The following is a 17,472-nucleotide window of genomic DNA, read 5'->3' as shown; positions in this document are numbered from 1 at the left end:
ATTAATAATTATAAATGAGTTTGACTACCACTACATATAAATAATTACAACAAATATATATAAAGCATATTAGACCTTACGATAGCGAATATTAAACTGATTAAAATATAAATATCTTTTTGAGTAAAATTGTTTTTCGGTAATTGTTTTACTACCACTTGGAAAATCCATTCTCGAAAAGAATGAATGTTGGCAGGTATGCAATTCATACCTGCCAACTTTCACTCTATCGGAGAATGGATTTTCAGAGTGGTTGTAAAACAATCTGACTCAAAAAGATATTTATATTTTGATCCCGTTGAAATTCGCTTGTGCATGGATTATTATGCTTTTATATATTTATTGTAATTATTTATAAGTAGTGGTGGTCAAACTCATTTATAATTATTATTATAATTCAAAAAGTTNTTTAATATGAGTCATGATTTATAAAATAATCAGAAATTTTCATGAATATAAAAAGCACAATTGATATTGAAGTATTGAATGGGATTAAATTTGAATATAAAGCATATTAGACTTTACGATAGCGAATTTTAAACTGATTAAAATATAAATATCTCTTTGAGTAAAATTGTTTTTCGGTAATTGTTTTACTACCACTTGGAAAATCCATTCTCGAAAAGAATGAATGTTGGCAGGTATGCAATTATATTAAATTGCTTAAAATCCGATTTATTTAAATACCATTCTAACAACAGCCAAATTAAAAGCTGGTAGTACGCTTTTTAATAAAGATGATTTTTTAAATTTTTTCCCTTCTTTTTCTTGATTAGTTAGCAAATAAAATTTAATAATTTCCAACATTTTCATTTTAACGATTGAGCAATCATCGAAGCATAGCCAGAGATGCCAACTGCTCCGAACACGCCAAAATAATTAAAAAGCGGTAAATAACAATAACTACAACGTAAATTTTGCAAATATTTGACTATTTTTGTTTGTGTTTTAATAGGTGTAGCATATTTTATCTTTTATAAAGTAGTGAATTATATAAGCCAACGAAATATTTCGGAATAGTGGTGGATATAAGTCTACTAAATTGAATATATTAAACCAGGAATCAGAATTGATAAACTACACTTTTAAAATATATATTTGCTGTCCGGAAAAAGTTGGCATCTTTGTAAGGGATCGAAATTCCACTGCAATTATTTTAAGAGTTATAGGATTTTAATATGGTGGTTATTTTTTTATATAATTTTGTAGAACTTTATTCAGCAATGTGCTCATAAATTACATATTTAACTCTTTGTAGCAGGTGATACTCCAATTTCTCTTTTATATATTTTTTGACCCTCTGAATGCAATTAAAAATATAATTTTAGTATTTTTTTAGCTATAAAAAACAGTAAAATACATACCTGCCAACTCTCCCGCATTTTGCGGGAGATTTTATTTTCATATTTAAAGTGGTAGTAAATATATACTATTTTTTCTTTTATAAATTTAATTTTTAAATGATTCTGATCACCACTATTCTTTCAAAAATTAAGCTTATATATTAATATGCGTTACTATCATGGTTGTCAACTTAATTTTTTCAAATACAACGCATTTGTTTGATTAAAATTGAAGTTTTAATTCCATTTTAATACCACTGTGAAAAATGATAACGGAAGGGATTAAAAGTTGGCAGGTCTGAAAATAGTAACAAAAATGTGATGGAATATAGGGATTATATTTCTACTAAAATATGCTTAAAAAAAGAAATAAAGAAACTAATTTCCTTTTTTTTAAATTTATTTTCTAATATTATCAATATTTGAAAACTCTTAAATAAAGAATAATAGTTTCTTTTAGAAATAATAATAAATAAATAAAAAATATTAAATGAAGTAAAGTGAAGAGAGAACAAAGATACAAAAAACTAATAAAAGTTGTCATCACCTTTTTACGGTCACTGGTTACCTATTGGTCAAATGCTTTTTTTTTTCTGGATTGACTCCGTTAAAGTCACAGCCTTTCAAATCATGGGTTGCAAAATCTGTCTCAATTGATGTTTGTCGTCGGATTGGTTTTCAAATCCTGTCTATGTACGTGTTTCAAGACATCACAAAGTACTCTTCCGTCTTCAGCATTCATATTTATATTAAAATCAAGCCAGTAATTTTACGTTAATAATAAAAGGAATATAAAAATACTTTAAAATTTTTATAAANTGGGTTGCAAAAACTGTCTCAATTGATGTTTGTCGTCGGATTGGTTTTCATATCCTGCCAATACCCGTGTTTCGAGACGTCACAAAATACTCTTCCTTCTTCTTCAGCATTCATATTTATATTCAAATCAAGCCAGTAATTTTACGTTAATAATAAAAGGAATATAAAAATACTTTAAAATTATTATAAAAAGCGTTATTATAAAAATTATTATTATAAAATACGTTAAAAATGCCTGCTAGTGAAAATGAAAAGAAAAACAGACGGTCGCCATAGCAACGTATGCGCACTGTTTACTATTACTGTTGAGCAAAGTTGAAAAGTGTGGAAGCCATCAGATCCAAAATAAGACCCATTTTGCAAATGGGTAATAACAGAATTAGTTATAATTAAATTAGATCCAATTGTAACTCTGTGCAAATTTGAAAAAAATATCGTTTGTAATTGATTTATTTAGAAGAAGATTTTGCGTTTAGCTCAATAAAAAAACGCTTGTGTTTCAGGCTGGTATTTCATAATCATAAATTATTAAAATACTAAATGTAATATTTTTTTTACGAATTTTAACTTAAATTAATACAAAATACTGGGGGAAAATATGTTCAATAAATTTTGAGGTAAAGGGTTAATTCCTATTCCCGAATTATTCTCCGAAAAGTATTGAAATGAAATGCCTTCCCATAACTGCAAGCTTGTTCGATTTCTCAAAAAAAAAAAATGTTATGATGGGAAAAATATCAACTAAAAACTTGAGAATATTTAGTCAAAACTTAAAAAACGCGTATATTTAGTCAAAACTTAAAAGCATTGCCAAGTAATGAAATATCTTATTAATATTTGTAGTATATATTGAGGTTTTTTCATTAGCGAAACTGAGACTTGTGCGTTAAAACACTAAGTTTGATACTATATTAACAGTAGTTTAACAGGACGCGTGATTTTGCCGTCTTTCGAATTTTATAAGGAAAAATACAAAACTCGTTTGAATTTTTATTTTATCTCTTGTAATGACTTTTATCCATTGATCAAGGTATATTGAAGACTATTTTTTTCAAAAGCGTTGAAATATTGAAATTTTCATTGTGGTATACCTATCTCTACGGATAGGAGTCAGTTTGATACGATCGTAATTTAGACACAATTTTGAGTAAACATGCAAACATCACATCAATAATAAATAGGAATGTGCAGACATTATTTCGATCCGTTATCCGATATCGTTATCTCAAATGAAACAAGCGATAAACAACTGTTGCAGATAAGCAATAATAGGACGAACAAACGCAGAATGTCAATTGATGTCAGATTTTGAAGGTTTCGGTTGCTTAGTTCGAGTATTGAAAAATAAAATACTAGAATATTCCATAAATATATATCTCATGTTTTCATTTCTTTTTTCTTATAGTAAATAATTACATTGCTTTCTGAGTGCAGATATGCCAACTGCTCCGGAGACGCCAAAAAAATTCAAAAAACGTTAAATAACTAAGTAAATTTTGCAAATACTTACTTTACTTTATTAATCCAAAATTGGGTGCCTGCTTGATAAACTAAACATGAATTGATATTTAATATGAGTCATGATTTATAAAATAATCAGAAATTTTCATGAATATAAAAAGCACAATTGATATTGAAGTATTGAATGGGATTAAATTTGATGCAATCATAAGTTGTGTTTTAAAAGTGAATTAATTTAAAATATAAACAAGTACAATTGAAATTTTAGCATTGAATGGAGTTTAAATTTGATGCAGTCATAAGTTGTGATATAGATATGAATAGAATCAAGATATATACAAGTACAATTGACATTTTAGCATTGAATTGAGTTAGAATTACGTGATTTGTAAGACAAATGTGAAATGAAACAAAGTCATGAAGTTTTGCATTTCCTTAGTGGCGCCATCTAGCGTGGCAATAAGCAGTATTAAATTTAGTGTTGAATTTACCAGTTCATAAGTTCAGTAGAATAGAGTTCTATGTTGAGTGAAAACAAGTCAGAGGGAGACATTGTTCAGAAGTGGACACGATTGTTTGCAGTAGTTGGAAAACTTCTCTGTCTTTTAATAGTTCTTGTAGTTCTTTTAAAATTGAGACCAGTCTATGAGCTTTGCCTGCTTTTGAAGTGGGAACTATAGCTGGAGTGACACGATGGCCCCTCCTGGGGGGACGGAAGCTGCATCCCGTGTAGTTAGCAGTGTGTGCTTCCCCACAGTTACAGCATTTTCGAGGTATATTGATGTCCTTATGGCACAAATAGGATCGATGACCTGCGGCACATTTAACACATCTGGGAGGAGAACAGCAATTTCTTTGAGTGTGACCAAAGTTTTGGCATTTGAAACATTGAGTTGGACTGTTCCCTCCGCGGAACCTTTCTATTTTCACCGGGACATCGCATATGCTGTTAATTGAGTAGATTTGTCGGTTATTTTCAGATTCTATTAGTATTATGAGAAAAAGTGGGAGGAGCCGATAGGCCTCGCCCACTTTTCTCTTGAACTGAATTACTTTCTGTGATTTAATGCTTTTCTTGTCCAATTCAGGGTAGATATAATCTGTAGGGAAACCCTCTGGAAGTCCACGTACCAGAACTTTTATGTGCTTGACTGGTTGAACGGTTTTTGAAGATGTGGGCAGAACTGCGGCTTCAATCGCATCCTCTATGGGTGGAGCTATGTAGGAATTGACTATTGCATCAGGTAGTGGCAAGGAGGTGGCGGCATCTATTGCTAAAGAAGAGGCTTTCTGTAATCATGATTTGTGCATCCTCATTATTTTTGGCTTTGTTTTGCTTTTTCTTCTTCCTTTTTCGCTTTTTTGTAGGGGGCTCTACATTAGTTTCAGCCGTATTTCTGTATCGGTTGTCATTTCGCTTTTCTGTTCTAAAATTTGGCCTGCATCTTGAGTTTCCATAAGTTGAGTTTTGAGTTGCGAGCAATCCTGGTGCACTTTCGCTGTTGTTTCAATTTCTTCGTTGGTCATCCTTATCATTTCCATCCATTCTTCATATAACTTTCGTTTACCTGGACTCATACTTTCCACATTTACCGTTGGTTCTCGTGAAGTCTTTTCGGTTTGCCATTTTCCGCCACGTGGATGATTTTGATATGTAGCCATATTGCGTGATTTGATTTTGTTGTCGAATTCTGTGGATTCCTCATCCGTCGTAGAGTCACTGAGGTTTTGACGCCCGGTAGGCGTGCTTGTCTTTCCACCACGTCCGCAACGTCGAAGACTCATTTTGCAGTACTTTAAAAATTGAATTGAATAAACTTAAACTTAGTTTTTGTACTTTACTTTAAACTACGAGCTTCAAACTTTGCCACGTCCAGGCATAATTTCGAGAGAATTATTAAGAACTACTCAACAAAAGGATTAAACATCAATAACTCTAAACATCAAAATTTTTTCCTCGTCAGGAACATCAAATGGGCGAGAAAAATCATTAACTTAACTTAACAGCACCGCAACTCAGTTGACAGCCATCATCTCCAGATCTTAATAAATGATCTAGTCGGCAGACATCGTGTAATCAAAAAAGACATCTAAATTTTGCAAATATTAAGAAGGGAATGATATGAGCCTACGACCTATTTTTTAAAAGTGGTGGATAAAACTCTACTCAATTGAATTTATTAAACCAAAAATCACAATTGATAAACTACCACTTTAAAATATATATTTGCTGTCTGGATCAAGTTGGCATCTCTGTAAGTGCAGTTATATGTATTCGTTCATGCTTCAAACTGACGCGTGTTCGTAGAGATAGGTATATAAGAAACGTCCTTAAACCTAGTGTTAAAACGAAATTTTCTTGAGTGGTGAAAAGAGTGAACAGTTATGATGCGGACAGAATTGGGTTTTTTACACTTTACTCACAATGATGCCGACATACCTGGGTAATGTGTTACACTTTGATTTAAAAGACGTAAGTTTTAAATACATTTATATCTATGCAATCTACTTACTTTTAGTTTCTTCTTTTGTGTCTATAGATTTAGTAAGAATTTTATAGCTGTCTACATTTAAAAAAATATCTTACTTCATGTTTGATAATATATTTACTATGGATACTCTGGTGGGTAACAAAAGTAAAACTATAAATATTATATATAGCATCCTTGATTTCAAATCTAACATACAGGACTGCCTCCTTCTGCAAAAGTTTTAATAAATATATAGAGACTTAAATAGTAAGGCTTGTAAAATAGCAATAATTACGACTACTAAAAATACTAAACTGAAAATAAATTAACGTTCGTTACCACTAGTATGTTGGTAGCCCTAGATAGCTGCCAACTTTCAAAGCTTTTTGTAAAAATTTAATTTAGTGTTTGCTAAGTTAATGTTTTAATGCATTACTTTTATTCGTGTTTTAATGCATTACTTTTATTCGTATATGTAAAATATTTTATAGGGTGGTAGACTTTAAAACCAAAGATTTTAGAATTTTTAATAATTGGGCCAAAATCTTAAAAGCCTTATCCCGTAAAAGCTTGGAAAGCTTAAATTGTATAAAAAATCTGGGCACCTGGGGCAGCTTGCGGCCCTTTTCCCATTCATCTTTAGTTCGATCTGTATGATGCTTCGATGAGGTTGTGGAATGTAAATGAAGTAAAGGAGTATTCATGTGGATCACAGTGGCGTAGCTACCAAGGGGCTAGGCGGGGCAGTGCCCCGGGGCCCTCAAGCTCAGGGGGCCCTCGAATCCTTGCCAGAAATCTCAATCGAACTGAANTGCTTCGATGAGGTTGTGGAATGCAAATGAAGTAAAGGAGTATTCACGTGGATCATTGAGGTTCTACGTAAAGGCTGGTACTAGACTAGACTAGACATAACGGTGTACGAAGTACCTGTCCAAGGCAAGGCAGTGGGCATCTCATTTCTTCGTATGTTAAAAGTTGGGTCCGTATGCGCCTGAAATAATGACAATAAAAAATTTATAAAGTAAGGACTTGGTTGGATAGCTGGCTTAGTGGTGGAGGTTAAAGCTGGTCATCATCATCATCATCAAAATTTATCTGGGCATCTGGGGCCGTTAGCGGCCTTTTTCTCATTCGTTTTGAATTGTGATCTTTAAGGTGGTTCTTTCTGGTAATTGGAATGCTATTGGAGTAAAAGGAAATTAAATATTTTGTATTTTAGATAAAATTACGTCACTACAAAAATAAGCTGCCATCGGCCTGAGGTTTATGCTTTCTTTTAAGTTTTCAAAAGTAAAAATTTCATTGAATCCTGCGGTGTCACGATTTATGATCTTTTTAAAAAATCTGAAATTTAGCCTCGCAATATGATGATCTAAAAAATCTATGTTGAGGTTGCGATGTATGTTTTAGGTTAATGCTGGTACAAAGTGGATTTCCATAAGAACATTTAAATCATATATATGTTGTGGTGAGGAAAATAACACATTAAAACATTACATTAAAACAAAAAAATAACACATTAAAATATTAACTTAGCTACCACGGAAATAATCTTTTACAAAAAGTGCAGAACGTTGGCAGCCTTGCTTGATAAAAATGTTCATGTGGTCAATGTTCGCCATTTCATTCAATCTTTTTCTTAATAAAGTCTTTAAAATGGTTGCTAAAATTACCATAAATTCTCAAACCTTTAAAGGTCAGCCACTCTATAAAATAATTTGCAAAAGCGTAGTAATTGGCAGACATGGCCTTGTAAAAGTAACAAGCAATAATTTACAGAATGCGTCCACTGAAGCTTTATTGCTCTTGCTTTACGGCAACTTATGTTGAAGTTGTTGTTGTCGTCGGCCATAAAAGCAGAAAGGACGAGATTTTTTTTGTGTTCCGATGGCGCCATCTAGGGCCAAAGATTTGACTACCTCCTCACCCATAAACTGAACTCGTTTATTGGGTGGACCCATTCATTCATCCGCAGATGTTTTAACCAGAACAACAGAAATACCATTCTCCAATTTAGTATTTCCTATGGAAAAATTTACTATGGGAGCATGGAGGAGTATGTGGCCTGACAGATTTAACGTGCACCAGTCAGCATTTACTACACGGGGAGTTACTGACCGGCTGGATTCGAACTCCCGTCTTTACGAGCGTGAGTCCAGTATCCTGCCAACCAGATTATTCCGTCCAGGTTATACGCAACTTATAAAAATTCATTATCTGAAGGGACATGTTTGTATTTTCAATGTAATTTTACTTTTAAATTTACTTGTAATATTAACGTATGAAACTATATTGAGTTTTTTTTAACTTTATTGATTCAAAAGAGGGATAATAGGATACAAACATTATACTTCCTTTGAATTTGGGTATTAATTCTTTTTTATTCGAGAATGACACGGAATTCGTTTTTTCCTTTCAATTTATTACAGCATAGACTTAGCTTACCAAGATAGTAAGCCCTTTTTTGGCTGTGATCCTTTTTCGAGTTAGATCTAAATATAAAAATGTTGATTTAACAATTTTGAATACTTTTAATGTTTTCATATGTTAACAGTTATCAATAACGTTGTTAAAGGCCAAGTTTCCCTACCAGTTCGTATTGATCACTTTCATATTCAATAAACATATATCTGAATGATGATTTTTTACCTGAAAGAAGAGGGTAGAAAAATTTGAGAAATAGTTCAACAATATCAACTTAAAAAACGGAATCAAACAAAAAGTTCATTTTCTTATATAGGCAGATTAATTTCAGTCAATTTTTCAAACACACTTTTCAGGCTCCGTTAATTTTCATAGACGTGCAGTTTGAGTATTCAAATTAAGGGTTTTACCTTCTTCTAAATATTAATGTCTGGGTTTAGAGAGCTGTTTAAACTGATACAAAAAAACTTTACATTTTCCTTTTAAGAAGCTCACAAAACTCAATTTTTTCTTTTCTTAAAGAAACTAAGAGAATTAGCGACTTGATTTTGGAAAGTGATAATTATTGTTTAGAATTATTATTACATAAACATCTGGAAAACAAGTTTTTATTAATTTATTTAGAATGGTTTGGTATCTGGTATACCTTACTTGATGATGGCACTTTTCGCACTTCCTGCAAGCGTAGTGGCTGATTTTCTCAGAGCTGGGGATTATCTCCATATCACCACGATTAGGAAAATAATGAACAGTATAGGTAAGAATGCAATTTTTTCCCCTTTTTGTGGAGAATTAATAATCTCGCTTCTTATAGATAACCGTATTAATAATTGCTTTCTTAATCTGCTATCCACAAATATCCTCCATTCGTAGCAAAAATGTTAGAATAATGTGTTAGAATGTAAAAATCACGTGTTTCAACTTCTTACGTCTAACTTCTGCAAACTGTACAGATTTGTTTTATGAAATATTTACTTGATATTTTTTTACGTGATCACTTTGAGTAACTACATTTGCGGTATAGTCCCAATATGCGATCTATACGTATTGTTATTTTATGGATCAATAGGGGAAGTTACTATAGCTTAGTTTGGTAAAGTATAAACAAAATGGCACTTAACGTTAAGAAACGTCAGTACTCGGTACACCAGATGACACTTAACCTTAAAAAGCATCAGCGTACGGTAAGGGTGCACAACCTGAGAACCACAGATCACATGCGGCATGCAAGCACTCAGTGTGCAGTCCATGGCAGCATATAAGTAAAATTAAAAAATAATTTTTAAAAAAACGTAAATTTGAAATTTTGTCCACTTAAGTTTTTGTCGCACCCAATTTTAATCAATGTAGTTTTTTTGATGGTTAGTGTGACGATTTTACGATTTATGAAATCGTAATCGTAATCGATCGATCGTAATCGTAAATCGATTTATTTACGATTTTACGTTTAGTTTTTGACAGACGAGGATATCAAGGAACAGGGTTCGAGAATGAAAAACGGCGAATCAGGAATCACAAGTTCGAAAAAAGACTGGAAGTTGAAAGAATAACTAAAATGATGCAGTATGGGGAAGTTTAAGTTTTTAAGCTATTAAAAAAAGAGTGCTTTTTTTCCTTTCTGGACTTTATTTTCAAGTTTATTAAGAACATTTAAAAATAATTTAAAAATAAATTTACTTACCAATTGTAAGTCCATCAAAGGACTGATCGTAAGGACGCGGTTGCCAGTAGAACACCGAAGTCAAGCATCACTGACTGCTGTCAGTGTGCGGATGGGTGACCATTTGGATCAGTCTGCGTGGAGACAGAGGGTGTACGGTATTGGTCCTCGTTAAACTGTTCTACCGTAAATTGCTCGACTTCTCGCGCAAATCGTTGGGCTACCGAAGTGGGGGTGCCATACCCTTTGCAGAGGATCAAATTTCTGATGGCATGTCTGCGGATCATCCTCAGGGATATTTCCCAGACCGACGCAACTAAAGACTAATAAAAAAGTGATATTTTTAATATTTATTATTTGAAAACATTGGTATGGGTTACATTCAATTATTATTTATTTATTTTTTAATTTATTATTTTTGTATTTTATTATAATAATTCCTTTTGCTTCACAGTTTATACACATGCATTTTAACGAAATATGTTAAATGTTTGTTTTTTAACTAGCACTTTTTGAAGCAACGTATTTATTATTTCGATTGGTTTTTAACTGATATCTACAGCTGAACTGTTCAAAATCTTTCTACAGCATTTTTTGGCCCTGCTTTATGCTCAGTAGCCATTTATTTTGCTGGCTGCAGGTCCATCCTCATCATCACTCTACTCTCTTTGTTATTTGGTCTCAACGGATTAATGTTTTCAAGTATAATGGTGAACCATGTCGACATGAGTCCTAATTACGGAGGTGAGTTTTTTTTGTGATTTCTATGCTGGTGTTTCAGGAACTCATGCACATTTAATAAAATTATTCAAAAATTAGAAGATATGCTTGTTATCATAAGGCGACCTCAATTATTTTGTCATTCCACAATGTATTGAGAATATTTAGCTTTGCTTTTAATTTTAAGAAATGAAATATTTCAGTGCTTTTCGTGTATATACTGTAAATTTAGCATATGCGTGTATAATTATATAGCAGCGCACACATGATTCAGATCTTCTGTTTTAACGTATTACTTTTAAAAAAACATATTATTAACAATCAATATTATTTTTCAACGTGCATGGATTCTTTTCTTGCATTTATACAATCAGCAATAAATAGATACAAACCACTGATCAAATCCCATTACTGTTTTATATACCGAAGCAATCTCGTAATAATAGAAGTCATTCAACTAGATTAATCTTATATTAACGTACTAACATGAATAGTTGGGGCCGAGATAGCCTGGTTGGTAGGACGCTGAACTCACGCTCGTGAGGCAGAGAGTTCGAATGCAGACGGTTAAAGACTCCCCCTGTAGTAAATAGTCACAAAGTAGCCCCACGTAGTCCTCCATGTTTCCATAAAAAATTAAACCTTTGAGGGTACTGAATTGGAGATTGATCGCTATCTGGTTCAGGTCAAAATTACAACCTGTGGAAATATGAATGGGTCCACCCTATTAACGGGTGTGACGTATGGGTGTGGCAGAAGTTGAATTCTTGGCGATACGTTGCATCACTGGAGAACAAGAGAGATTGCACTCTTTTTTTTTGCCTTAATGATCTACGACAATAACAACAATATATACTGCAACTATTTAATAGTAATCGAAGTCTTTTAGCTCGTTCATCTTATATTAACTTACTAAAGAGACCTGCTTATATAAAAGGAATAGAAATACAGGGCTGCCAACTTCCTACGAATATTAGAACTTCATCCAATGTTATCTAATCTTGTGTTTTTGATTTAAAGTTATTTTCCTCATCACAACATGCAAATGATTAAAGAGTCTATATGAAACTACACTTAATTATATCTCTTTTATATGATGAAGCTTTTAAATACTGGCAAAATTACAGTAAAAAAATTCAGAAAGCTTTAGTTTTTAATTGTTTACCACTTGCAAAAACGTAGTTGTTGGCAGTTCTTCCAACTATACATCAAAATATAATTTCAAGAAATAGTACCCAAGTTTTTTTAAATTAAAAATAGTAAATAGCTAAATTGAGATCCTATGCTGCTGTTGAAATCACTTAAATACTTAGTCGAAATTGTCAGTAGAAAAACAATCTGACTGTGTTTGGCAGTAATATTTTATGCCAAAACTACATGAGTAATGTTTTTAAAATCTTTTATAATGCAAACCTTATTTTTTATGTAGAAAAATTTAGAGTCGTACCTTGCTTGCAATGAAAAATCCTGGCGACGAAGAAATAGCTTGCTCAGACAGAATATTTGATTCTCGTTGGGAATTAGAAATTTTATTTAAAAAAAAATTATTCCATTTTTTAAAAACTTTAATGTCATCCATGACAGGATATCGTTCTTGTGTTTATTTTTAATCCCACTTTGAATATCATTTACCCATTTATAAAATTTGCATTAATATGAAAAACAATCCAATGAAGAAAAGTGATAGTACAGTGCCCCAAAGAAGAAAAACGGATTATCCTGAATATCTTTCGATCGTATCTTTACGTTCTGTTACTCAATCATAATGTTTCAAGGGGGTTAGCTCAAGTATGTAAATCAACCCGTTTTGTCCCGAATGTATAAATTGAAATGATACAAAAAGTGAGAAAGTGGTATAACATATTATTGAAATTAATTGGTTTTTCTACTGTGAGAGCATTCAAAAAGTCTTTAATAGATCCAAAAGTTTTTGTTCCTTAGAATTCTAGATCTAGTCAGAAATAACTAAATCATTGTGGTATCTGAGAATCCTTTAATTCACCCAGATAAATGAAGATACAGAAAAAAGTTTCCCACCACAATGAATGTCTTTGAAAAAAGGAACTGTCCTAAATATATGACGCTGGGTGTTAACCGCTTAATTAGTGCAAACGATATTTTAAAATACGATAGGGTTCCCGCTGGTCTTTTAACAAGTGGTAAAGAAAATTAAACAAATGTAGATAATTTAATTTCTGTGTAACTACCACGAAAAATTGTTTTCCAAGGAAAGCATATATGCCAAAAAATTCTACCTTCTAAATCATTTAACTACAAAGTAGTATATTAAAATACTTTTTCGAATACGGTGCGAGCATTACTGTAATTCAGGGATGCCAACTGCTCCGCTTTCTGGAATAGTTTTAATAAAGTGTTAGCAAATTATATACTAAAATTCATTAAAGAAGAATAGTTACCCCTACTTTTTAATAGAGTAACCAGTAGATCGATGCTTTAACGTTGCATTTTATATCATACTTATAATTTTTGATACTTAGTGGTGAAAAAAATTACTTAAAATGAAAAATACTAAATTAAAAGCAACTGAAATTTCGCTACCACTAGAAAATACTATTTTACAAAGAGGAGCAAGTTGGCATCACTGGTAATTCCATGTCAAGACGGAAAAGAGTAAAAACTGGTAACAAATAAATTACATTTTCAGCTTTTTTTCCGGTAATAATAAAACAATCATAACTACCATTTTTATAGCGGATATATTTTATATATTGAATTGCTTCTTCTCCATGTCAAAGTTAATAGGAGTGAAATGTTTAGAATCGATTTACTCCTCCCGAAATTTATCTATTATTGAAGTACCTTTATACTACCAGTTTCTTCTCCTTTCCGCCTCGCCTTCAGGTATGGGTGCCAGTTAGCATCTCTGGTATAGATGACTTAAAAGTTTTGTTTTTAGATAATTCTTCTTCATAACTTAATTGTTGGATTACTACCACCTTGCAAATTTTATTTCAACGTCCGTACAAGCTGGCAAGAATGAATATATTAACAGAGATGCCAACTGCTCCGGTCAGTTCAAATTAATTAAAAGTGCGGTAAATAACTACAAAGTAAATTTTGCGAATATTTAACTTTTTTTGCTTGCTTTTTAAAGGGTATAGTATGACATAAGCATACCCTCCAACATATGAAGATTTTGAAAATAATTCTTTCTAGTGGTAGCGAACCAAAGTAGAAATTTTTAAAGCAAATGGATCTCTCATAAAACTTTTATCAGAACTTAAGAATCTAGTCATATGGCCTACACTTTTATAAGTAATAGTTGACAAGTTACGCTAAAATTAATTTTTTTTAAATATTAAGACATTAATTTTGCTACCGTCTGAAAAGANCTTTTAAAGAGTGGTAAAGAAAATTAAACAAATGTAGATAATTTAATTTCTGTGTAACTACCACAAAAATTGTTTTCCATGGAAAGCATATATGCTGAAAATTCTAGCTTCTAAATCAGTTAACTACAAAGTAGTATATTAAAATACTTTTTCGAATACGGTGCGAGCATTACTGTAATTCCATGTGAAGACGGAAAAGAGTAAAAACTGGTAACAAATAAATTACATTTTTAGCTTTTTAACCGGTAATAATAAAACAATCATAACTACCATTTTATTAACGGATATATTTTATATATTGAATTGCTTCTTCTCTATGTCAAAGTTAATAGGATTGAAATGTTAAGAATCGATTTACTCCTCCCAAAATTTATCTATTATTGAAGTACCTTTATACTACCAGTTTCTTCTCCTTTTCGTCTCGCCTTCAGGCCTGGGTGCCAGTTAGCATCTCTGGTATAGATGACTTAAAAGTTTTGTTTTTAGATAATTCTTCATAACTTAATTGTTGGATTACTACCACTTTGCAAATTTTATTTCAACGTCCGTACAAGTTGGCAAGAATGAATATATTAAAAGAGATGCCAACTGCTCCGGTCAGTTCAAATGAATTAAAAGTGCGGTAAATAACTACAAATTAAATTTTGCGAATATTTAACTTTTTTTGCTTGCTTTTTAAAGGGTATAGCATGACATAAGTATCATAAAGTGGTGAATTATATAAGCCTACGAATTATTTAGAAATAGTGGTGGGTAAAAATTTACTAAATTGAATTTATTAAACAAAGAATCACAATTGATAAACTACCACTTTAAAATATATATTTGCTGTCCGGAGCAAGTTGGCATCTCTGATATTAAATCCAAAATTTAAATAGATAAATAGTTTGGTCTTACAAAAGTGGTGGTAATTATACTTACCATCACCTGAAATAAGGTTTAGTATATCTTTACTTTTAAAATGTTCTTTACAATAATTTTCATCATTTTAAATGATAAATGTTATATTCCAGGAACTCTTATTGGCATAACAAATGGAATCGCAACACTACCAGGATTTCTTGCACCCTTGTTTGTTGGAGCAATACTGAAAAGTGGTGTAAGTATTTTTTATCCACTTTACAAGCATACTTTGACCTCTTTTCACTGAAATAGAAGATCAAAATTCACTACTCTGAAATCAAACATTTTTGTATTTGTATTTAGTAAACGAATTATATTATACACCATCCGTCCCAAACATATTGCTTCATTTCAAATAGCATTAATTCATTAAATTCATTTCCCCATCCATGTTTGCATATATATATATATATAGTATATATGTTACCACAAATGAGCGAAATCAAGAGAATGTCGACTTTCATTGACGAATATCAACCATCACATAGTCGCTTTGGTGGATGTCCTAAATACTTTTTATATTCGATTTGATAATCATTTATTCGTTAATATTGTTATATTCATTCGATATTTTAATATCTGCAGAGGATAGATTAGGAAAAACATCAGTGTTCGGAGTGCCGGCAAATGTATACCGGACAGTGACACTGAACCTTTAAAAACACCAGTGTAGTGTATACCGTCAAATGTATACCAGGCAATGGCATTTAACTAGTCCTAGTATATATTTCGGACGTTTACCAAAGCAACTATGTGATTGACATAATTCACCGGTGTAAGCAAACAACCACCAATTTCGGCCATTCACAGTAACACATACACATATACGAAAAAATGTCAATTGCTGGTAATTTTCGAGTTCATCGTACGTGAAAATATATATGTTAAAAAAATTTTTTTTGTGTGCATGCGTATTTAATCTGGAAAGGGAAATATCAGACAAAACTTTCCAGTTGATCTAATTCATACATACTTAAGGATAAATATCAATCGTTTGTCATTTGTAGTGCATCTTCACTAAAATTATATTTTATATAATGTTACTTTTTACAATTTAAATAGTAATTGGCTTCTCTTTTTTTTGTATTTTCAGCAAACACTCCGAAATTGGGGTCTTGTATATCTTAGTTTAGCGGGTATCCATTTCTTTACTGGACTTTTCTATAACATTTTTGCATCAGCTGAACTCCAACCATGGAATGATGAAAGCGAGGAGGAAAATTCTGAAAAGAAAGATTCCACTGTAGCCGATAGTCAACAAACAAAATTCTAGAATGAACATCTCTAAAGAACGAGCTCTGTGTCTCACACATCTTTAAAGAACGAGCTCTGTGTCTGCTTTAGTCGACATTTGTATCTTTGTATATAAGAAACATTCAAAACATGTATTCATCCATGCATTATCATTAAATTTCTCGTATCATTAATGTTTTATAATTTTTTTATCGAGCCGTAGCAACATGAAATAATTATGGGTTTACAATTATATGTTATGGTATTGTCTGAAATATTTATAGGTTTACCGTCTTTACACGCTTTGGACCGGTGAAAGGAAAAAGAAACGCTGATGCAAGCCCGTACTGTCTAAATGTATAGATACTACAGAGTATATACTGGTACTAATAGGAGCATACCGAATTAAGATCAGGTTTTAGTAACATTATGCCGCTAGAGTCAGAAAGGCTCGTTCTGTAAATGCAATATGATTTCTGCGATGTCGATGTGTCATCTTTGATGTCACATTTTGAGACTTCTCTCAGACGTTAACATGAGATCACAATAAGATATTTAACTGTCGCAATGACGTCACCTTGAGATGAAGATGTGACATATTCATGCCTCAACTTAGTTATACGGAGACATTGTTGAGTCGAAAATGACGCATTTTTGTCACACTGTGGCCCTGTTGACGTGTGATTATGTCACATCTTTGTCACACTCTGACCATGTTAAAACGTAAATGTGCCACAGTTTCTACACATTAAGATTGTGTTGAAACATGAATATCTTTATTTCTTCGCTACACAGTGACACCATTGCCACTGCGACACATAAATGTTTCAATGTAGTTTCCTTTTAACAAAATGTGACGTCAAAGATGGACATAGTGAACTTTTATAGACCCACCCGTTGACGTCACAGATATCACACTTGACTTCACAATATTGAGCCAGTCTTCCAAATGTGATTTTATTCAGTCATCCAAATGTAATTTCATTCAGCCATTTAAATGTGATTCAGCCTCAGTTTAGTTCATTTATTCATATATTTCTTATTAAAATAAAACTTAGCTTATAATATATAGCGCAAAGAAATTT

The 17,472-nt window shown here is 32.0% G+C and overlaps 1 protein-coding gene and 1 long non-coding RNA gene across 2 annotated transcripts in view; one reads left to right on the top strand and one right to left on the bottom strand.

Annotated features, from left to right (window-relative positions):
- The first annotated feature begins 6,020 nt into the window (after nucleotides 1-6,020).
- LOC107455756 (putative inorganic phosphate cotransporter) lies at nucleotides 6,021-16,581 on the top strand. The gene is made up of 5 exons (XM_043052555.2): nucleotides 6,021-6,096; nucleotides 9,143-9,275; nucleotides 10,767-10,922; nucleotides 15,265-15,350; nucleotides 16,248-16,581. The coding sequence occupies exons 1-5, from the start codon at nucleotides 6,049-6,051 to the stop codon at nucleotides 16,425-16,427; spliced, it is 603 nt and encodes a 200-aa protein (XP_042908489.2). The 5' UTR covers nucleotides 6,021-6,048; the 3' UTR covers nucleotides 16,428-16,581.
- Nucleotides 16,224-17,472, bottom strand: part of LOC139425879 (uncharacterized) — a 17,727-nt gene continuing 16,478 nt past the window's right edge. Inside the window, exon 2 of the long non-coding RNA XR_011636941.1 lies at nucleotides 16,224-16,377. This is a non-coding gene — a long non-coding RNA (uncharacterized lncRNA). The remainder of the gene's footprint in view (nucleotides 16,378-17,472) is intronic.

This window comes from Parasteatoda tepidariorum, chromosome 6 (genome assembly GCF_043381705.1).
Source record: "Parasteatoda tepidariorum isolate YZ-2023 chromosome 6, CAS_Ptep_4.0, whole genome shotgun sequence".
Taxonomy (NCBI): Eukaryota; Metazoa; Arthropoda; class Arachnida; order Araneae; family Theridiidae; genus Parasteatoda; species Parasteatoda tepidariorum.
Note: the sequence above shows the minus strand (reverse complement) of the source record. Positions and strands in the feature narration are given on the sequence as shown.

Excerpts from the sequence above, each read along its gene's own strand:
- LOC107455756 (XM_043052555.2), top strand. The coding sequence starts at position 6,049 with ATGATGCCGACATACCTGGGTAATGTGTTACACTTTGATTTAAAAGAC. Across the intron at positions 6,097-9,142 it reads TACACTTTGATTTAAAAGAC|AATGGTTTGGTATCTGGTAT; the intron begins GTAAGTTTTAAA and ends TAATTTATTTAG. Across the intron at positions 15,351-16,247 it reads GAGCAATACTGAAAAGTGGT|CAAACACTCCGAAATTGGGG; the intron begins GTAAGTATTTTT and ends TTGTATTTTCAG.